Source organism: Salmo salar, unplaced genomic scaffold (genome assembly GCF_905237065.1).
Source record: "Salmo salar unplaced genomic scaffold, Ssal_v3.1, whole genome shotgun sequence".
Lineage (NCBI taxonomy): Eukaryota > Metazoa > Chordata > Actinopteri > Salmoniformes > Salmonidae > Salmo > Salmo salar.
The window spans coordinates 56260-80000 of record NW_025547626.1 but is presented as its reverse complement, the minus strand read 5'-3'; the positions used below and the strand labels follow the sequence as shown (position 1 = coordinate 80000).

Sequence of the window (23741 nt, the reverse complement as noted above, 5' to 3'; positions counted from 1 at the left end):
GGTAGAGGAGAGAGAGAGAGAGGGGTTATCACCTGGAGACAGGTAGAGGAGAGAGAGAGGGGTTATCACCTGGAGACAGGTAGAGGAGAGAGAGAGAGGGGTTATCACCTGGAGACAGGTAGAGGAGAGAGAGAGGGGTTATCACCTGGAGACAGGTAGAGGAGAGAGAGAGAGAGGGGTTATCACCTGGAGACAGGTAGAGGAGAGAGAGAGAGGGTTATCACCTGGAGACAGGTAGAGAGAGAGAGAGAGGGGTTATCACCTGGAGACAGGTAGAGGAGAGAGAGAGAGGGGTTATCACCTGGAGACAGGTAGAGAGAGAGAGAGAGAGGGGTTATCACCTGGAGACAGGTAGAGGAGAGAGAGAGAGGGGTTATCACCTGGAGACAGGTAGAGGAGAGAGAGAGAGGGGTTATCACCTGGAGACAGGTAGAGGAGAGAGAGAGAGAGGGTTATCACCTGGAGACAGGTAGAGGGAGAGAGAGAGAGGGGTTATCACCTGGAGACAGGTAGAGGAGAGAGAGAGGGGTTATCACCTGGAGACAGGTAGAGGAGAGAGAGAGAGGGGGGTTATCACCTGGAGACAGGTAGAGGAGAGAGAGAGAGGGGGTTATCACCTGGAGACAGGTAGAGGAGAGAGAGAGAGAGGGGTTATCACCTGGAGACAGGTAGAGGAGAGAGAGAGGGGGTTATCACCTGGAGACAGGTAGAGGAGAGAGAGAGAGGGGTTATCACCTGGAGACAGGTAGAGGAGAGAGAGAGAGGGGTTATCACCTGGAGACAGGTAGAGGAGAGAGAGAGAGAGAGGGGTTATCACCTGGAGACAGGTAGAGGAGAGAGAGAGAGGGGTTATCACCTGGAGACAGGTAGAGGAGAGAGAGAGAGGGGTTATCACCTGGAGACAGGTAGAGGAGAGAGAGAGAGGGGTTATCACCTGGAGACAGGTAGAGGAGAGAGAGAGGGGGTTATCACCTGGAGACAGGTAGAGGAGAGAGAGAGAGGGGGTTATCACCTGGAGACAGGTAGAGGAGAGAGAGAGAGAGGGGTTATCACCTGGAGACAGGTAGAGGAGAGAGAGAGGGGGTTATCACCTGGAGACAGGTAGAGGAGAGAGAGAGAGAAGAGGGTTATCACCTGGAGACAGGTAGAGGAGAGAGAGAGAGGGTTATCACCTGGAGACAGGTAGAGAGAGAGAGAGAGGGGTTATCACCTGGAGACAGGTAGAGGGAGAGAGAGAGAGGGGTTATCACCTGGAGACAGGTAGAGGAGAGAGAGAGAGGGGTTATCACCTGGAGACAGGTAGAGGAGAGAGAGAGAGGGTTATCACCTGGAGACAGGTAGAGGAGAGAGAGAGAGGGGTTATCACCTGGAGACAGGTAGAGGAGAGAGAGAGAGGGGTTATCACCTGGAGACAGGTAGAGGAGAGAGAGAGAGGGTTATCACCTGGAGACAGGTAGAGGAGAGAGAGAGGGGTTATCACCTGGAGACAGGTAGAGGAGAGAGAGAGAGGGGTTATCACCTGGAGACAGGTAGAGGAGAGAGAGAGAGAGGGGTTATCACCTGGAGACAGGTAGAGGAGAGAGAGAGAGGGGTTATCACCTGGAGACAGGTAGAGGAGAGAGAGAGAGGGGTTATCACCTGGAGACAGGTAGAGGAGAGAGAGAGAGGGGTTATCACCTGGAGACAGGTAGAGGAGAGAGAGAGGGGGTTATCACCTGGAGACAGGTAGAGGAGAGAGAGAGAGGGGTTATCACCTGGAGACAGGTAGAGGAGAGAGAGAGAGGGGTTATCACCTGGAGACAGGTAGAGGAGAGAGAGAGAGGGGTTATCACCTGGAGACAGGTAGAGGAGAGAGAGAGAGGGGGTTATCACCTGGAGACAGGTAGAGGAGAGAGAGAGGGGTTATCACCTGGAGACAGGTAGAGGAGAGAGAGAGGGGGGTTATCACCTGGAGACAGGTAGAGGAGAGAGAGAGAGGGGTTATCACCTGGAGACAGGTAGAGGAGAGAGAGAGAGGGGTTATCACCTGGAGACAGGTAGAGGAGAGAGAGAGAGGGGTTATCACCTGGAGACAGGTAGAGGAGAGAGAGAGAGGGGGTTATCACCTGGAGACAGGTAGAGAGAGAGAGAGAGGGGTTATCACCTGGAGACAGGTAGAGGAGAGAGAGAGAGAGGGGTTATCACCTGGAGACAGGTAGAGGAGAGAGAGAGGGGGTTATCACCTGGAGACAGGTAGAGGAGAGAGAGAGAGGGGTTATCACCTGGAGACAGGTAGAGGAGAGAGAGAGAGGGGTTATCACCTGGAGACAGGTAGAGGAGAGAGAGAGGGGGGGTTATCACCTGGAGACAGGTAGAGGAGAGAGAGAGGGGGTTATCACCTGGAGACAGGTAGAGGAGAGAGAGAGAGAGAGGGGTTATCACCTGGAGACAGGTAGAGGAGAGAGAGAGAGGGGTTATCACCTGGAGACAGGTAGAGGAGAGAGAGAGGAGGGGTTATCACCTGGAGACAGGTAGAGGAGAGAGAGAGAGGGGTTATCACCTGGAGACAGGTAGAGGAGAGAGAGAGAGAGGGGTTATCACCTGGAGACAGGTAGAGGAGAGAGAGAGAGAGGGGTTATCACCTGGAGACAGGTAGAGGAGAGAGAGAGGGGGGTTATCACCTGGAGACAGGTAGAGGAGAGAGAGAGAGAGGGGTTATCACCTGGAGACAGGTAGAGGAGAGAGAGAGAGGGGTTATCACCTGGAGACAGGTAGAGGAGAGAGAGAGAGAGGGTTATCACCTGGAGACAGGTAGAGGAGAGAGAGAGAGGGGTTATCACCTGGAGACAGGTAGAGGAGAGAGAGAGAGGGTTATCACCTGGAGACAGGTAGAGGAGAGAGAGAGAGGGTTATCACCTGGAGACAGGTAGAGGAGAGAGAGAGAGAGGGTTATCACCTGGAGACAGGTAGAGGAGAGAGAGAGAGAGGGGTTATCACCTGGAGACAGGTAGAGGAGAGAGAGAGAGGGGGTTATCACCTGGAGACAGGTAGAGGAGAGAGAGAGAGGGGTTATCACCTGGAGACAGGTAGAGGAGAGAGAGAGAGAGGGTTATCACCTGGAGACAGGTAGAGGAGAGAGAGAGAGAGGGGTTATCACCTGGAGACAGGTAGAGGAGAGAGAGAGAGGGGTTATCACCTGGAGACAGGTAGAGGAGAGAGAGAGAGGGGTTATCACCTGGAGACAGGTAGAGGAGAGAGAGAGAGGGGTTATCACCTGGAGACAGGTAGAGGAGAGAGAGAGAGGGGGTTATCACCTGGAGACAGGTAGAGGAGAGAGAGAGAGGGGGGTTATCACCTGGAGACAGGTAGAGGAGAGAGAGAGAGGGGTTATCACCTGGAGACAGGTAGAGGAGAGAGAGAGAGGGGTTATCACCTGGAGACAGGTAGAGGAGAGAGAGAGAGGGGGGTTATCACCTGGAGACAGGTAGAGGAGAGAGAGAGAGGGGGGTTATCACCTGGAGACAGGTAGAGGAGAGAGAGAGAGGGGTTATCACCTGGAGACAGGTAGAGGAGAGAGAGAGAGGGTTATCACCTGGAGACAGGTAGAGGAGAGAGAGAGAGGGGTTATCACCTGGAGACAGGTAGAGGAGAGAGAGAGAGGGGTTATCACCTGGAGACAGGTAGAGGAGAGAGAGAGAGAGGGGTTATCACCTGGAGACAGGTAGAGGAGAGAGAGAGAGAGGGTTATCACCTGGAGACAGGTAGAGGAGAGAGAGAGAGAGGGGTTATCACCTGGAGACAGGTAGAGGAGAGAGAGAGAGGGGTTATCACCTGGAGACAGGTAGAGGAGAGAGAGAGAGGGGTTATCACCTGGAGACAGGTAGAGGAGAGAGAGAGAGGGGTTATCACCTGGAGACAGGTAGAGGAGAGAGAGAGAGGGGGTTATCACCTGGAGACAGGTAGAGGAGAGAGAGAGAGGGGTTATCACCTGGAGACAGGTAGAGGAGAGAGAGAGAGGGGTTATCACCTGGAGACAGGTAGAGGAGAGAGAGAGAGGGGGTTATCACCTGGAGACAGGTAGAGGAGAGAGAGAGGGGGGGTTATCACCTGGAGACAGGTAGAGGAGAGAGAGAGAGGGGTTATCACCTGGAGACAGGTAGAGGAGAGAGAGAGGGGTTATCACCTGGAGACAGGTAGAGGAGAGAGAGAGAGGGGGTTATCACCTGGAGACAGGTAGAGGAGAGAGAGAGGGGTTATCACCTGGAGACAGGTAGAGGAGAGAGAGAGAGGGGTTATCACCTGGAGACAGGTAGAGGAGAGAGAGAGAGGGGTTATCACCTGGAGACAGGTAGAGGAGAGAGAGAGAGGGGTTATCACCTGGAGACAGGTAGAGGAGAGAGAGAGAGGGGTTTTCACCTGGAGACAGGTAGAGGAGAGAGAGAGAGGGGTTATCACCTGGAGACAGGTAGAGGAGAGAGAGAGAGGAGAGGTTATCACCTGGAGACAGGTAGAGGAGAGAGAGAGAGGAGGGTTATCACCTGGAGACAGGTAGAGGAGAGAGAGAGAGGGGGGGGTTATCACCTGGAGACAGGTAGAGGAGAGAGAGAGAGGGGTTATCACCTGGAGACAGGTAGAGGAGAGAGAGAGAGGGGGTTATCACCTGGAGACAGGTAGAGGAGAGAGAGAGAGAGGGGGGTTATCACCTGGAGACAGGTAGAGGAGAGAGAGAGAGGGGTTATCACCTGGAGACAGGTAGAGAGAGAGAGAGAGGGGTTATCACCTGGAGACAGGTAGAGGAGAGAGAGAGAGGGGTTATCACCTGGAGACAGGTAGAGGAGAGAGAGGGGGTTATCACCTGGAGACAGGTAGAGGAGAGAGAGAGGGGTTATCACCTGGAGACAGGTAGAGGAGAGAGAGAGAGAGGGGTTATCACCTGGAGACAGGTAGAGGAGAGAGAGAGAGGGGTTATCACCTGGAGACAGGTAGAGGAGAGAGAGAGAGGGGTTATCACCTGGAGACAGGTAGAGGAGAGAGAGAGAGAGGGGTTATCACCTGGAGACAGGTAAAGGGTGAAGATCCCCAAATCACTCAGACAATCAATCAATCTCACACACACACACACACACACACACACACACACACACACACACACACACACACACACACACACACACACACACACACACACACACACACACACACACACACACACACACACACACACGTTGTTCTCTCATCTTTCCTGAACAGACACACTCCAAACACACTTCCAGTCCTCCTCTCAGACACACACCTTGGCGAGGCCAGCGCGGTGCGCCCCCTGTGACTCCATGTAGGCCAGGTAGCGGTTGAAGTCTCTGAACTCCTCCACGGTGGGCCTGAAGGTCATGATCTTGCAGGAGGGGTTAACAGGGCCGTAGACCTCGGCCCCTGCCATCCTGCCTGCTCACACAGATGAAGCCTTGACAGAGAAACCATCTCATTACAGTAATACGTTCTGTTAACTCAGGGGGAAGCAGTATAATAACATCCTAAGGAAACAGGGCAGGAGGGGTTAACAGGGCCGTAGACCTCCGCCCCTGCCATCCTGCCTCCACCAATTAAACCCAGACAGAGAGTATAATATAAACTGGGTGGTTCGAGCCCTGAATGCTGATTGGCTGACAGCCGTGTTATATCAGACCATATACCACGGCTATGACAAAACATGTATTTTTACTGCTCCAATTATGTTGGTAACCAGTTTATAACAGCAATAAGGCACCTCAGGGGGTTTGTGGTATATGGCCAATATATCACGGCTAAGGGCTGCATCCAGGCAGTCTGCGTTGCACATAAGAACAGCCCTTAGCCGTGGTATATTGGCCATATACCACACCGCCTCTGGCCTTATTGCTTAAATAGAACACAGGCTATGGCCATAGGCTGTCTGACTAGACTGATAAAACCTAGAGATACATACTGTAAAGATACTAGATCCCAGCTAGTCTACATACCGTAGAGATACTAGATCCCAGCACGTCTACATACTGTAGAGATACTAGATCCCAGCTAGTCTACATACTGTAGAGACACTAGATCCCAGCTAGTCTACATACCGTAGAGATACTAGATCCCAGCTAGTCTACATACCGTAGAGATACTAGATCCCAGCTAGTCTACATACCGTAGAGACACTAGATCCCAGCTAGTCTACATACCGTAGAGACACTAGATCCCAGCTAGTCTACATACCGTAGAAACACTAGATCCCAGCTAGTCTACATACCGTAGAAACACTAGATCCCAGCTAGTCTACATACTGTAGAGATACTAGATCCCAGCTAGTCTACATACTGTAGAGATACTAGATCCCAGCTAGTCTACATACCGTAGAGATACTAGATCCCAGCTAGTCTACATACTGTAGAGATACTAGATCCCAGCTAGTCTTCATACTGTAGAGACACTAGATCCCAGCTAGTCTACATACCGTAGAGATACTAGATCCCAGCTAGTCTACATACTGTAGATACTAGATCCCAGCTAGTCTACATACTGTAGAGATACTAGATCCCAGCTAGTCTACATACCGTAGAGATACTAGATCCCAGCTAGTCTACATACTGTAGATACCAGATCCCAGCTAGTCTACATACTGTAGAGATACTAGATCCCAGCTAGTCTACATACTGTAGAGATACTAGATCCCAGCTAGTCTACATACTGTAGAGATACTAGATCCCAGCAAGTCTACATACTGTAGAGATACTAGATCCCAGCAAGTCTACATACTGTGTAGAGATACTAGATCCCAGCTAGTCTACATACCGTAGAGATACTAGATCCCAGCTAGTCTACATACCGTAGAGATACTAGATCCCAGCTAGTCTACATACCGTAGAGACACTAGATCCCAGCTAGTCTACATACCGTAGAGACACTAGATCCCAGCTAGTCTACATACCGTAGAGACACTAGATCCCAGCTAGTCTACATACCGTAGAGACGCTAGATCCCAGCTAGTCTACATACCGTAGAGATGCTAGATCCCAGCTAGTCTACATACCGTAGAGATACTAGATCCCAGCTAGTCTACATACCGTAGAGATGCTAGATCCCAGCTAGTCTACATACCGTAGAGATACTAGATCCCAGCTAGTCTACATACTGTAGAGACGCTAGATCCCAGCTAGTCTACATACCGTAGACACTAGATCCCAGCTAGTCTACATACCGTAGAGAGACACTAGATCCCAGCTAGTCTACATACTGTAGAGACACTAGATCCCAGCTAGTCTACATACTGTAGAGACACTAGATCCCAGCTAGTCTACATACTATGTGCAGTACTACAGTAGCCCTATTTTACAGCACAGAAGTAACCATGTATTTACTAAGTAGTATTAAACGGTTAAATGGTTATTATAAACTGGGTTGGTTCGAGCGACCTGAATGCTGATTGGCTGACAGCCGCGGTATATCACGCGTATGACAAAACATTTTGTTTTACTGCTCTAATTACATTGATAACCAGTTTATAATAGCAATAAGGCACCTCCGATCAGGACCAGGGTTTGTGAACAACACTCAATGTTGTGCAGTGTAGGCTACAGTATTGCCTAAATGAATAACACATGAATAAAAAGCAACACATAGGTCCTTATTGTTATCGGTCCTTATTGGTTAGTTACACAATAATAACCTATGTGCAACACATTTATTATTCTTATCAGGCCTTATTGGTTATTACACACAACAGCCAAGGCAGCAGGCTTCTCTTCCTACTTCCTGAGTCCAGCTGTAACACACCTGATTCTACTAATTAACTAATCATCAATCCAATAAGCCTTGATAAACCAGTAGATTAGCTGAACTAAACCCAGTGTTGCAGACAGTGCAACTACAATAAATCTGCCTACAAAATGGCCCCCTATTCCCTATATAGTACAATACTTTTGACCATAGCCCATGGTATAGGAGTATGGGTTCTGGTCAAAAGTTGTGTACTAAAAAAGGTACTCTTTGGGATGCACACCCCAATGCTGCCCATTCTTACTCGTGTAACCTTCAGTTCCGCTGTGTGTTATTTACAAGTTGACCACTGGGTGGCGGTCATCTCCCACAGAGGAAATCCTCTGCTAGTTACCACCAGCAGGGTTCCGATCACCACAACTCTGGCTCCGTCCCGAATGACACCCTATTTCCCTACGTAGTGCACTACTTTTGACCAGGGCTTACATCAAAATTAGAGCACTATATAGGGAATAGGGTAGCATTTGGTATATTCACTTTGAATTTACTTTGACAAAGGAGACAAAGGACTAGACACACAATAACAGTTGGTTTCTTTAAAAACAAAAATAGTTCAAGCAAAACAGTACAATGAGGAATAGACCACAATAAGGAAATGTGTCTCAAAATCATTCATATAGTTTATCTCGCAAAGCAATGAACGGGTTATACAATAACAATAAAACGTTACATTTGAATTGATTCGAATAAAGTAAATCTATGAATTCTGTTGTTGTGGTTACAAAATAACGGTATTGATCATACTTGATATAAAATGGTAACTTCGCCATTTAAAGCTGTTCAACTATTTTCTTAAATCGTGCATATATATATAGTAGCTAAATGATTAAATCACTTGTGACAGTGCATTTATTTCCCAAGATAAGTCCGAAGTGCAGTGTGGCTAATCTGATCTTTGTCCGTCTTTCTGTCTGAGCTAGCCTACGTTCAGTTGTGGTAGCCAGCAATGGCAGATCGATGAAGACAGTTAAAATAATTGATAACTACGACTGATTAAATCAACCACTCCGTTTCTTTCGTTAGTGTCAGAATGCAAGAGTCTTACAGTCGTCAAACGTGAGATAAATAACAAGAACTGGTTACGATGAGTAAAGGGAAAAGTAGCCAGCTTGCTAAACTGGCCATCTGCACAATACGCGTAGCAGAGAGGGGATTTAAATCCCATTTTGAATGGATGCAGTCCAGATTTATGCTAGCTAACAAGGCCCACTTTAGCTAGCAAGCTACTAGCTGACGAAATATACTGCACGAATTGAACATATATCAACCATAAATAGTCTGGCTGTTATCCAGACACACACAGAAAGACATTTAGCTAGTAAAGTTAGTATTGTGCATCGCAGTTTCACTGGTTTAGCTACCTAACAATAGCTAACAGTTATCTAGCTATTTGCTAGTAGAAGTTAGCACAACGTTAACACCATGTCAACGGGCTCCAGCTAGCCTCACCAGCTAATTCTGAGAGGTAACTGTTAGCTAGCCAGTAATAAAACGGGGTATAAGAAACATTCTGTGTTAGATGTGTAACGTAGACTATGTCCAAGCAGAGCTACTATATCTACAGCCAGATAACTCTATGCAATAATGTCTGAATCAATTGATAATGCATGCATGCAGCGAAAACGAGTTGCTGTTATTAGCCAGCGTGTGCCAAGTTGGGCTAGCTAGCAACAGTAGCTAGTTAGCTTAGCCAACCAGCTAGCTTAGCCAACCAGTCCACTGCTACAAACGAAAATAGACGCCACAAAACTAGTTGACACTGAATATAGGCATGAATTAAACCCGTGTTATAGATTGCATTTGTCAGGAAATTTGTACTGTACCTTTTGGTGTATGAAAAATGGGTTTTCGTTGTATTGTTGTTTATCTGTTCTCGCCCTGATCGCCCAGCTGTTTTCATATAACAGCTGGTCTACAGCGACTTGTTCTTGAGGCTTCTGCCAGGTCCATAAGTAGATTTCAGACCAGTGGTGTAGTCGGCTGCCCCCTGTCGGCCAAACATGCACCTTCACTTCAATGTGGAAAATAATAAGAAACATACAAAATGAAGCATTTATTTCATTATAGGAGTATTTTCTACAAATGTTCATTCAGAAATGCTGGGGTTTTTCACTTTGGGGACAAATTTAGATTGATATTTTCTCCCTTCCTGTTTTCCTATTGTTTCAGTGTCAACACAGAATTTCCCAGTTTCTACATGTAAAGAATGAATGAAGACTACGTGTGTGCAATATGAATGTCGCCAGCTATGTCTGTTATCGGTGCCCGGTGCTATGTGTGAAGCAGGTGTTCAGACTAATTACAGTTAACACTACCGACTAGGATCCAGTGAGAGAGGAGTGGCATCTATCACCGTTCATAGATGGTTCACCAGGAACCAAACGGACGCAAACGGGACAAAAAGGGGCGGGACTTACCTCAATTCATCCAATAAGAAACTATAATATTCGTTGCAAAATATTTACCGTTAAAACGTTTTGCTACGACATGGATTAATGAATACACCCCCAGGGTGAGAGAGCGAGAACACCGATGACTTTCTATGAACATGGCCGCTCAAGATGAACTCAGTAAGTTTCTAACTGCTTTTGCAGTGATTAAATGCATGTAAGACACTTCATGTATCGGTAACATGTATTATTGCATTTAGTACACAGTCATAACTTATTCTATCGAGCAAAACGCCTGTGATTATGAACTATAAACGTTGATTTGAGGTAGCTAGCTAGCTAACGCCTTCAGAAGGCCGTCTGCACAGTCATGGTCCAAGTGAAAGTGTTGCAGTTGTATTAAAGATCAACGTGATCTGATGACGACTGGAATAGTTTTACATTGGATCAGTCATTTCATTCCCATTTGTAACGATGTCATGTTAGATCTGTAACTACGATGAACTAAACGATTTATATGCGTTGTGCCAATTTGGCGTAACGAAGTGGCTAGCTTGCTGGTTAGCAGTGCTGCCAGGCGTCCGGGACAATATAAATTGTCTTGAAGATTAACCTTGTGTGTGTGAAGTTAGCTAATTAGCGCTAGTAGCTAGCTAATTCATTGCAAGCAATCTAGTTAGGTATCTCGGTGTAACAGGTTGCATACATGGAATGAAAGATGACACATTTTTCAGTGCAGTGAGTGTGTTGGCAAACACACCTCTCACAAGGTAACGTTAGCTAGCCATTTTCCCCTACCCACAGCAGCAGTTAGCTAGCCACGTTTAAGATGATTTAGGTAACTAACTAACCAGCCAAATCACCAGCTAGTTAGCTAGCGACTAATTTATGTCATGAATTCCTTGCCAACTAGTTGCCAGTCTGATGCAAGTAGAAAGCATATCCGCCCTGTCTGACATAGCTAATGTCTATGTCATGCAGGCTTTGTGATCTAGCTCAGAACAGCATGTAACAGCCTATCCACCCCAGTTATAACACACACATACAAGGTGCATTAGCTACTTTAACAGTCCCTTGTTGATACTTTAGGTCCTAATGTTGTAGCTACATTTGAAATGTTTACAGTTGAGTCATTTAGAAGAATCTCAGTCTTATTCAGAGTAAACTGAGCCACACGGGACCAGCTAAATGGACATTCACACTCTGTGTTTTCTGTACCTTAATTAGACAGCTGTGGCGTTACAGGTGAGTACAGAGGTAGAAGGCGTAGTTTGAAATGTGGACACAGGAAGTGAACCCCGGTCTCCGTCAGGGAGCGTTATATGTGCAGAGAGACCCGGGACCAGCTCGGCTAGACGAGAGGCTACATGTTCAACATTTAGTTGGCCGAATCTCCCAACCAAACCAGTTATCTAAGGCTGTCATGAGAGTTAGGGGATGCCTAATGTGATGATATCACACTAAGGACTGGTTTCCTGGACACAGATCAAGCCCAGTCCTGATTTAAGCCTAGTCCTGGACTTTAAGCATGTGTGACGTTGTGGGATTTGAACCCTGACGTCCCAAATAGTTCCCTACTCCCTATACAGTGCACTACTCTTGACCTGAACCTGGTGAAAGTAGTGCACTATAAAGGTAATAGGGTGCCATTTGGGACAGCCTAGTATCATCATTTCTAATTTTAAAATCCTCCCTTTCCTTTCTCCTCCTGTCTCCTCCTCCTCACCTAATTTCTCCTCCTGTCTCCTCCTCCTCACCTAATTTCTCCTCCTGTCTCCTCCTCCTCACCTAATTTCTCCTCCTGTCTCCTCCTCCTCACCTAATTTCTCCTCCTGTCTCCTCCTCCTCACCTAATTTCTCCTCCTGTCTCCTCCTCCTCACCTAATTTCTCCTCCTGTCTCCTCCTCCTCACCTAATTTCTCCTCCTGTCTCCTCCTCCTCACCTAATTTCTCCTCCTGTCTCCTCCTCCTCACCTAATTTCTCCTCCGTTCAATTCTCCAGATCAACTGGAGCGAGTTTTCTTGCGTTTGGGCCATGCAGAGACAGACGACCAACTCCAGGACATCATATCCAAGTTCCTGCCCCCGGTCCTCCTCAAACTGTCCAGCGTGCAGGAGGGAGTCAGGAAGAAAGTAAGAACACACTGATGTCTGTTTCTTCCGTCCTGCAGTACCAGTAGCCTGCACATAGCTGTGTCTCTGTTCTCCGGCACCTTTTCCAGGAAGTGTTCACTTGCACTTATTCTCGGCTGGATTTTACAATGGAGGAATTGGAAACTCCCTCCGGCCAATGCTTACATCAATCCTATGCTTTTAAATCCATGACGGGGTGTGTGGAAGACAAGTGCACACAGCTGCTCAATGTTATTGTATTGGGAAAGGCCCGTCCACAGCACTGTAGTAATATCAATCAGTGTGTCTGCTGCTGTAACTGTGTTCTCCATAGAACACACAGATTAGTTGTAGACCTGATGGTACACACTACTAGTACACTATACAGTAGCTTTATGCTAATCATAAACCATCTCTTCTAACAGTCAACTGGAATCCTAATCTATTCTCTACCAGGTGATGGAGCGACTGGTAACTTCTTATTAGAACTAACCGGTGCCCCCGCACATTGACTCTGTACCGGTACCCCCTGTATATAGCCTCCACATTGACTCTGTACCGGTACCCCCTGTATATAGCCTCCACATTGACTCTGTACCGGTACCCCCTGTATATAGCCTCCACATTGACTCTGTACCGGTACCCCCTGTATATAGCCTCCACATTGACTCTGTACCGGTACCCCCTGTATATAGCCTCCACATTGACTCTGTACCGGTACCCCCTGTATATAGCCTCCACATTGACTCTGTACCGGTACCCCCTGTATATAGCCTCCACATTGACTCTGTACCGGTACCCCCTGTATATAGCCTCCACATTGACTCTGTACCGGTACCCCCTGTATATAGCCTCCACATTGACTCTGTACCGGTACCCCCTGTATATAGCCTCCACATTGACTCTGTACCGGTACCCCCTGTATATAGCCTCCACATTGACTCTGTACCGGTACCCCCTGTATATAGCCTCCACATTGACTCTGTACCGGTACCCCCTGTATATAGCCTCCACATTGACTCTGTACCGGTACCCCCTGTATATAGCCTCCACATTGACTCTGTACCGGTACCCCCTGTATATAGCCTCCACATTGACTCTGTACCGTTACCCCTGTATATAGCCTCCACATTGACTCTGTACCGGTACCCCCTGTATATAGCCTCCACATTGACTCTGTACCGGTACCCCCTGTATATAGCCTCCACATTGATTCTGTACCGGTACCTCTGTATATAGTCTCCACATTGATTCTGTACCGGTACCTCCTGTATATAGCCTCCACATTGATTCTGTACTGGTACCCCTGTATATAGCCTCCACATTGACTCTGTACCGGTACCCCTGTATATAGCCTCCACATTGACTCTGTACCGGTACCTCCTGTATATAGCCTCCACATTGACTCTGTACCGCTACCCCCTGTATATAGCCTCCACATTGACTCTGTACTGGTACCTCCTGTATATAGCCTCCACATTGACTCTGTACCGGTACCCCCTGTATATAGCCTCCACATTGACTCTGTACCGGTACCTCCTGTATATAGCCTCCACATTGACTCTGTACCGGTACCTCCTGTATATAGCCTCCACATTGACTCTGTACTGGTACCTCCTGTATATAGCCTCCACATTGACTCTGTACCGCTACCCCCTGTATATAGCCTCCACATTGACTCTGTACCGGTACCTCCTGTATATAGCCTCCACATTGACTCTGTACCGCTACCCCCTGTATATAGCCTCCACATTGACTCTGTACCGGTACCCCCTGTATATAGCCTCCACATTGACTCTGTACCGGTACCTCCTGTATATAGCCTCCACATTGACTCTGTACCGGTACCTCCTGTATATAGCCTCCACATTGACTCTGTACCGGTACCCCCTGTATATAGCCTCCACATTGACTCTGTACCGGTACCTCCTGTATATAGCCTCCACATTGACTCTGTACCGGTACCTCCTGTATATAGCCTCCACATTGACTCTGTACCGGTACCCCCTGTATATAGCCTCCACATTGACTCTGTACCGGTACCTCCTGTATATAGCCTCCACATTGACTCTGTACCGGTACCCCCTGTATATAGCCTCCACATTGACTCTGTACCGGTACACCCTGTATATAGCCTCCACATTGACTCTGTACCGGTACCCCCTGTATATAGCCTCCACATTGACTCTGTACCGGTACCTCCTGTATATAGCCTCCACATTGATTCTGTACCGGTACCTCCTGTATATAGCCTCACTATTGTTATTTTACTGCTGCTCTTTAATTATTTGTTACTTTATTTCATTTTTTTTTCATACTGTTTTTTCTTAAATCCATTATTGGTTAAGGGCCTGTAAGTAAGCATTTCACTGTAAGGTCTACACCTGTTGTATTCAGCACATGTGACTCATACCAGGTGGTGGAGCTCCTGGTCCACCTGAACGAGGGGATTAAGAACCTTATTATAACTCATTAATATCATAACCTCTTCATCTCCCTACCAGGTGATGGAGCTACTGGTAACTTATTATTATTATAACTAATCATAACCTCTTCATCTCCCTACCAGGTGATGGAGCTCCTGGTAACTTATTATTATAACTAATCATAACCTCTTCATCTCCCTACCAGGTGATGGAGCTCCTGGTAACTTATTATTATTATTAACTAATCATAACCTCTTCATCTCCCTACCAGGTGATGGAGCTCCTGGTAACTTATTATTATTATTATAACTAATCATAACCTCTTCATCTCCCTACCAGGTGATGGAGCTACTGGTAACTTATTATTATTATAACTAATCATAACCTCTTCATCTCCCTACCAGGTGATGGAGCTACTGGTAACTTATTATTATTATAACTAATCATAACCTCTTCATCTCCCTACCAGGTGATGGAGCTCCTGGTAACTTATTATTATTATAACTAATCATAACCTCTTCATCTCCCTACCAGGTGATGGAGCTACTGGTAACTTATTATTATTATTATAACTAATCATAACCTCTTCATCTCCCTACCAGGTGATGGAGCTACTGGTAACTTATTATTATTATTTAACTAATCATAACCTCTTCATCTCCCTACCAGGTGATGGAGCTCCTGGTAACTTATTATTATTATTAAACTAATCATAACCTCTTCATCTCCCTACCAGGTGATGGAGCTCCTGGTAACTTATTATTATTATAACTAATCATAACCTCTTCATCTCCCTACCAGGTGATGGAGCTCCTGGTAACTTATTATTATAACTAATCATAACCTCTTCATCTCCCTACCAGGTGATGGAGCTCCTGGTAACTTATTATTATTATTATAACTAATCATAACCTCTTCATCTCCCTACCAGGTGATGGAGCTCCTGGTAACTTATTATTATTATAACTAATCATAACCTCTTCATCTCCCTACCAGGTGATGGAGCTACTGGTAACTTATTATTATTATTAACTAATCATAACCTCTTCATCTCCCTACCAGGTGATGGAGCTCCTGGTAACTTATTATTATTATAACTAATCATAACCTCTTCATCTCCCTACCAGGTGATGGAGCTCCTGGTAACTTATTATTATAACTAATCATAACCTCTTCATCTCCCTACCAGGTGATGGAGCTCCTGGTAACTTATTATTATTATAACTAATCATAACCTCTTCATCTCCCTACCAGGTGATGGAGCTACTGGTAACTTATTATTATAACTAATCATAACCTCTTCATCTCCCTACCAGGTGATGGAGCTCCTGGTAACTTATTATTATTATTATAACTAATCATAACCTCTTCATCTCCCTACCAGGTGATGGAGCTCCTGGTAACTTATTATTATTATTATAACTAATCATAACCTCTTCATCTCCCTACCAGGTGATGGAGCTCCTGGTAACTTATTATTATTATAACTAATCATAACCTCTTCATCTCCCTACCAGGTGATGGAGCTCCTGGTAACTTATTATTATTATAACTAATCATAACCTCTTCATCTCCCTACCAGGTGATGGAGCTACTGGTAACTTATTATTATTATTATTATAACTAATCATAACCTCTTCATCTCCCTACCAGGTGATGGAGCTACTGGTAACTTATTATTATAACTAATCATAACCTCTTCATCTCCCTACCAGGTGATGGAGCTCCTGGTAACTTATTATTATTATAACTAATCATAACCTCTTCATCTCCCTACCAGGTGATGGAGCTACTGGTAACTTATTATTATAACTAATCATAACCTCTTCATCTCCCTACCAGGTGATGGAGCTACTGGTAACTTATTATTATTAACTAATCATAACCTCTTCATCTCCCTACCAGGTGATGGAGCTCCTGGTAACTTATTATTATAAACTAATCATAACCTCTTCATCTCCCTACCAGGTGATGGAGCTCCTGGTAACTTATTATTATTATAAACTAATCATAACCTCTTCATCTCCCTACCAGGTGATGGAGCTACTGGTAACTTATTATTATTATAACTAATCATAACCTCTTCATCTCCCTACCAGGTGATGGAGCTCCTGGTAACTTATTATTATTATTATAACTAATCATAACCTCTTCATCTCCCTACCAGGTGATGGAGCTCCTGGTAACTTATTATTATTATAACTAATCATAACCTCTTCATCTCCCTACCAGGTGATGGAGCTCCTGGTAACTTATTATTATTATAACTAATCATAACCTCTTCATCTCCCTACCAGGTGATGGAGCTACTGGTAACTTATTATTATTATAACTAATCATAACCTCTTCATCTCCCTACCAGGTGATGGAGCTCCTGGTAACTTATTATTATTATAACTAATCATAACCTCTAGTTCTCCCTACCAGGTGATGGAGCTCCTGGTAACTTATTATTATTATAACTAATCATAACCTCTTCATCTCCCTACCAGGTGATGGAGCTCCTGGTAACTTATTATTATTATAACTAATCATAACCTCTTCATCTCCCTACCAGGTGATGGAGCTCCTGGTAACTTATTATTATAACTAATCATAACCTCTAGTTCTCCCTACCAGGTGATGGAGCTCCTGGTAACTTATTATTATTATAACTAATCATAACCTCTAGTTCTCCCTACCAGGTGATGGAGCTCCTGGTAACTTATTATTATTATAACTAATCATAACCTCTTCATCTCCCTACCAGGTGATGGAGCTCCTGGTAACTTATTATTATAACTAATCATAACCTCTTCATCTCCCTACCAGGTGATGGAGCTCCTGGTAACTTATTATTATAACTAATCATAACCTCTTCATCTCCCTACCAGGTGATGGAGCTCCTGGTAACTTATTATTATTATAAACTAATCATAACCTCTTCATCTCCCTACCAGGTGATGGAGCTCCTGGTCCACCTGAACAAGAGGATTAAGAGCAGACCTTTGATTCAGCTTCCAGTAGAGACTCTCCTGGTTCAGTACCAGGACCCTGCAGCAGCATCCTTTGTTACGGTAATACTCTACATTCTACCTGGGGTGCGTTCGGCAGGACACAGAAGTTGTGGGAAGTTCAGATGGAAATATATGATGTAGAACAATTTTGATATGTAGAATGAGTAATCATGACGGCTCTATTGATGATATTTCTATGCCTGCTGAACGTGGCCTCAGTCTACTTCGACAGCCTGGTTCAACTAGATGGTAATAGACCAATCCCCCAGGGTCTGGTTTGTTGTAGGCTAATGTTCTAGGCTAATGTTGCCCCTACACACTGATCTTGAGTCAGTTTAGCATTTTCTCTACTAATGGTTGGGATTGGGGGAGGAGAAGCTGATCCTAGATCTGTCCCTCGGGAGACTTCACCCCGGAGCTGGACAGCCTTCTGTCCTTGCTACTGCTTGCTCTTTGGGGAATAGAGGGCTATTTGGGATACTTCCTGTTATCTATGTAGCGAATAGAGGGCTGTTTGGGATACTTCCTGTTATTATCTATGTAGGGAATAGAGGGCTGTTTGGGATACTTCCTGTTATTATCTATGTAGGGAATAGAGGGCTGTTTGGGATACTTCCTGTTATTATCTATGTAGGGAATAGAGGGCTGTTTGGGATACTTCCTGTTATTATCTATGTAGGGAATAGAGGGCTGTTTGGGATACTTCCTGTTATCTATGTAGGGAATAGAGGGCTGTTTGGGATACTTCCTGTTATTATCTATGTAGGGAATAGAGGGCTGTTTGGGATACTTCCTGTTATTATCTATGTAGGGAATAGAGGGCTGTTTGGGATACTTCCTGTTATTATCTATGTAGGGAATAGAGGGCTGTTTGGGATACTTCCTGTTATTATCTATGTAGGGAATAGAGGGCTGTTTGGGATACTTCCTGTTATTATCTATGTAGGGAATAGAGGGCTGTTTGGGATACTTCCTGTTATTATCTATGTAGGGAATAGAGGGCTGTTTGGGGTACTTCCTGTTATTATCTATGTAGGGAATAGAGGGCTGTTTGGGATACTTCCTGTTATTATCTATGTAGGGAATAGAGGGCTGTTTGGGGTACTTCCTGTTATTATCTATGTAGGGAATAGAGGGCTGTTTGGGATACTTCCTGTTATTATCTATGTAGGGAATAGAGGGCTGTTTGGGATACTTCCTGTTATTATCTATGTAGGGAATAGAGGGCTGTTTGGGGTACTTCCTGTTATTATCTATGTAGGGAATAGAGGGCTGTTTGGGATACTTCCTGTTATTATCTATGTAGGGAATAGAGGGCTGTTTGGGATACTTCCTGTTATTATCTATGTAGGGAATAGAGGGCTGTTTGGGATACTTCCTGTTATTATCTATGTAGGGAATAGAGGGCTGTTTGGGATACTTCCTGTTATTATCTATGTAGGGAATAGAGGGCTGTTTGGGATACTTCCTGTTATTATCTATGTAGGGAATAGAGGGCTGTTTGGGATACTTCCTGTTATTATCTATGTAGGGAATAGAGGGCTGTTTGGGATACTTCCTGTTATTATCTATGTAGGGAATAGAGGGCTGTTTGGGATACTTCCTGTTATTATCTATGTAGGGAATAGAGGGCTGTTTGGGATACTTCCTGTTATTATCTATGTAGGGAATAGAGGGCTGTTTGGGATACTTCCTGTTATTATCTATGTAGGGAATAGAGGGCTGTTTGGGGTACTTCCTGTTATTATCTATGTAGGGAATAGAGGGCTGTTTGGGATACTTCCTGTTATTATCTATGTAGGGAATAGAGGGCTGTTTGGGATACTTCCTGTTATTATCTATGTAGGGAATAGAGGGCTGTTTGGGATACTTCCTGTTATCTATGTAGGGAATAGAGGGCTGTTTGGGATACTTCCTGTTATTATCTATGTAGGGAATAGAGGGCTGTTTGGGGTACTTCCTGTTATTATCTATGTAGGGAATAGAGGGCTGTTTGGGGTATTCATCCTGTGATTTATCTTGTCAATATGTCATCTCTCAAACTGAGTAGGCCTATGCTCAAACTCTGTATATATATAATCTATGTCTCTGTTTACCATGTTCTTTACTCCCCTGACATTGTGAGATTTTTAATCCAGAACGGTGGATTCTCTCTGCAGAATTTCACTATCATTTACATCAAGATGGGTTACCCTCGACTGGAGGTGGGGAAACAGTGTGAGCTGGCACCAACCCTGCTGACTGCTATGGAGGGCAAGCCTGAACCCCAACAGGATAGGTAAGGAGAGACACACACACACACACACACACACACACACACACACACACACACACACTGTATGTACACACACACACACACACACTGACTTCCTGTCCTCTCTCCCTCCAGCTTGATGCATCTTCTGATCCCATCCTTGTATCACATGAAGTACCCAAAGGACTCCTCCAACACTTCCAAGATGGCCTCCCCCTTCATCCTGATGGAGAAACCCAAAACGGTCCAGCTACTGCTGGAGTTCATGCTGGACGTACTGCTGATGCCCTACGGGTCAGTGGGGAGACTACGCTGCCTCTCCAAGGGCCATGGTCACTAGCAGTTCACTATATAGGGAATAGGGCCCTGGTCACTAGTAGTTCACTATATAGGGAATAGGGCTCTGGTCACTAGTAGTTCACTATATAGGGAATAGGGCTCTGGTCACTAGTAGTTCACTATATAGGAATAGGCTCTGGTCACAAGTAGTTCACTATATAGGGAATAGGGCCCTGGTCACTAGTAGTTCACTATATAGGGAATAGGGCTCTGGTCACTAGTAGTTCACTATATAGGGAATAGGGCTCTGGTCACTAGTAGTTCACTATATAGGGCTCTGGTCACTAGTAGTTCACTATATAGGGAATAGGGCCCTGGTCACTAGTAGTTCACTATATAGGGAATAGGGCCCTGGTCACTAGTAGTTCACTATATAGGGAATAGGGCTCTGGTCACTAGTAGTTCACTATATAGGGAATAGGGCTCTGGTCTAAAGTAGTTCACTATATAGGGAATAGGGCTCTGGTCACTAGTAGTTCACTATATAGGGAATAGGGCCCTGGTCACTAGTAGTTCACTATATAGGGAATAGGGCCCTGGTCACTAGTAGTTCACTATATAGGGAATAGGGCTCTGGTCTAAAGTAGTTCACTATATAGGGAATAGGGCTCTGGTCACTAGTAGTTCACTATATAGGGAATAGGGCTCTGGTCTAAAGTAGTTCACTATATAGGGAATAGGGCTCTGGTCACTAGTAGTTCACTATATAGGGAATAGGGCCCTGGTCACTAGTAGTTCGCTATATAGGGAATAGGGCCCTGGTCATTAGTAGATCACTATATAGGGAATAGGGCCCTGGTCATTAGTAGTTCACTATATAGGGAATAGGGCTCTGGTCACTAGTAGTTCACTATATAGGGCTCTGGTCACTAGTAGTTCACTATATAGGGCTCTGGTCACTAGTAGTTCACTATATAGGGAATAGGGCCCTGGTCATTAGTAGATCACTATATAGGGAATAGGGCTCTGGTCACTAGTAGTTCACTATATAGGGAATAGGGCCCTGGTCACTAGTAGTTCACTATATAGGGAATAGGGCTCTGGTCACTAGTAGTTCACTATATAGGGAATAGGGCTCTGGTTACTAGTAGTTCACTATATAGGGAATAGGGCTCTGGTCACTAGTAGTTCACTATATAGGGAATAGGGCTCTGGTCACTAGTAGTGCACTATATAGGAATAGGGCTCTGGTCTAAAGTAGTGCACTATATAGGGAATAGGGCTCTGGTCTAAAGTAGTGCACTATATAGGGAATAGGGCTCTGGTCTAAAGTAGTGCACTATATAGGGAATAGGGCTCTGGTCTAAAGTAGTGCACTATATAGGGAATAGGGCTCTGGTCACTAGTAGTTCACTATATAGGGAATAGGGCTCTGGTCACTAGTAGTGCACTATATAGGGAATAGGGCTCTGGTCACTAGTAGTTCACTATATAGGGAATAGGGCTCTGGTCAATAGTAGTTCACTATATAGGGAATAGTGCTCTGGTCACTAGTAGTTCACTATATAGGGAATAGGGCTCTGGTCACTAGTAGTTCACTATATAGGGCTCTGGTCACTAGTAGTTCACTATATAGGGCCCTGGTCACTAGTAGTTCACTATATAGGGAATAGGGCCCTGGTCACTAGTAGTTCACTATATAGGGAATAGGGCTCTGGTCACTAGTAGTTCACTATATAGGGAATAGGGCTCTGGTCACTAGTAGTTCACTATATAGGGAATAGGGCCCTGGTCACTAGTAGTTCGCTATATAGGGAATAGGGCCCTGGTCACTAGTAGTTCACTATATAGGGAATAGGGCCCTGGTCATTAGTAGATCACTATATAGGGAATAGGGCTCTGGTCACTAGTAGATCACTATATAGGGAATAGGGCTCTGGTCACTAGTAGTTCACTATATAGGGCTCTGGTCACTAGTAGTTCACTATATAGGGCCCTGGTCACTAGTAGTTCACTATATAGGGAATAGGGCCCTGGTCACTAGTAGTTCACTATATAGGGAATAGGGCTCTGGTCACTAGTAGTTCACTATATAGGGAATAGGGCTCTGGTCACTAGTAGTTCACTATATAGGGAATAGGGCTCTGGTCACTAGTAGTTCACTATATAGGGAATAGGGCTCTGGTCACTAGTAGTTCACTATATAGGGAATAGGGCTCTGGTCACTAGTAGTTCACTATATAGGAATAGGGCTCTGGTCACTAGTAGTTCACTATATAGGGAATAGGGCTCTGGTCACTAGTAGTTCACTATATAGGGAATAGGGCTCTGGTCACTAGTAGTTCACTATATAGGAATAGGGCTCTGGTCACTAGTAGTTCACTATATAGGGAATAGGGCTCTGGTCACTAGTAGTTCACTATATAGGGAATAGGGCTCTGGTCACTAGTAGTTCACTATATAGGGAATAGGGCTCTGGTCTAAAGTAGTTCACTATATAGGGAATAGGGCTCTGGTCACAAGTAGTGCACTATATAGGGAATAGGGCTCTGGTCACTAGTAGTTCACTATATAGGGAATAGGGCTCTGGTCTAAAGTAGTGCACTATATAGGGAATAGGGCTCTGGTCACTAGTAGTGCACTATATAGGGAATAGGGCTCTGGTCTAAAGTAGTGCACTATATAGGGAATAGGGCTCTGGTCTAAAGTAGTGCACTATATAGGGAATAGGGCTCTGGTCACTAGTAGTTCACTATATAGGGAATAGGGCTCTGGTCTAACAGTAGTTCACTATATAGGGAATAGGGCTCTGGTCTAATAGTAGTGCACTATATAGGCAATAGGGCTCTGGTCACTAGTAGTTCACTATATAGGGAATAGGGCTCTGGTCTAAAGTAGTTCACTATATAGGGAATAGGGCTCTGGTCTAAAGTAGTTCACTATATAGGGAATAGGGCTCTGGTCTAAAGTAGTGCACTATATAGGGAATAGGGCTCTGGTCTAACAGTAGTTCACTATATAGGGAATAGGGCTCTGGTCTCAAGTAGTGCACTATATAGGGAATAGTGCTCTGGTCACTAGTAGTTCACTATATAGGGAATAGGGCTCTGGTCACTAGTAGTGCACTATATAGGGAATAGGGCTCTGGTCTAAAGTAGTTCACTATATAGGGAATAGGGCTCTGGTCACTAGTAGTTCACTATATAGGGAATAGGGCTCTGGTCACTAGTAGTTCACTATATAGGGAATAGGGCTCTGGTCTAAAGTAGTTCACTATATAGGGAATAGGGCTCTGGTCACTAGTAGTTCACTATATAGGGAATAGGGCTCTGGTCACTAGTAGTTCACTATATAGGGAATAGGGCTCTGGTCACTAGTAGTTCACTATATAGGGAATAGGGCTCTGGTCACTAGTAGTTCACTATATAGGGAATAGGGCTCTGGTCTAAAGTAGTTCACTATTTTGGGAATAGGGCTCTGGTCTAAAGTAGTTCACTATATAGGGAATAGG

General features: G+C 45.2%; 2 protein-coding genes across 3 annotated transcripts in view; one reads left to right on the top strand and one right to left on the bottom strand.

Annotated features, from left to right (window-relative positions):
• The window catches only part of kdm4c (lysine (K)-specific demethylase 4C), a 51896-nt gene extending 42125 nt beyond the window's left edge, over positions 1–9771 (bottom strand). The window contains exons 1-2 of the mRNA XM_045711465.1: positions 9597–9771; positions 5273–5440 (exon numbers count right to left, since the gene is read on the bottom strand). Coding sequence (XP_045567421.1) covers positions 5273–5416 — 144 coding nt within the window. The 5' untranslated portion in view covers positions 5417–5440; positions 9597–9771. The remainder of the gene's footprint in view (positions 1–5272; positions 5441–9596) is intronic.
• Positions 9772–10101: 330 nt separating this feature from the next.
• ecpas (Ecm29 proteasome adaptor and scaffold) overlaps positions 10102–23741 on the top strand; it is a 59087-nt gene continuing 45447 nt past the window's right edge. The window contains exons 1-5 of one of the 2 annotated variants that reach the window (XM_045711461.1): positions 10102–10343; positions 12166–12296; positions 17641–17757; positions 19857–19975; positions 20087–20245. In XM_045711461.1, coding sequence (XP_045567417.1) covers positions 10316–10343; positions 12166–12296; positions 17641–17757; positions 19857–19975; positions 20087–20245 — 554 coding nt within the window. In that variant the 5' untranslated portion in view covers positions 10102–10315. Of the gene's footprint in view, positions 10344–12165; positions 12297–17640; positions 17758–19835; positions 19976–20086; positions 20246–23741 lie in introns of both variants that reach the window. The other variant, XM_045711460.1, reaches the window with a different exon arrangement.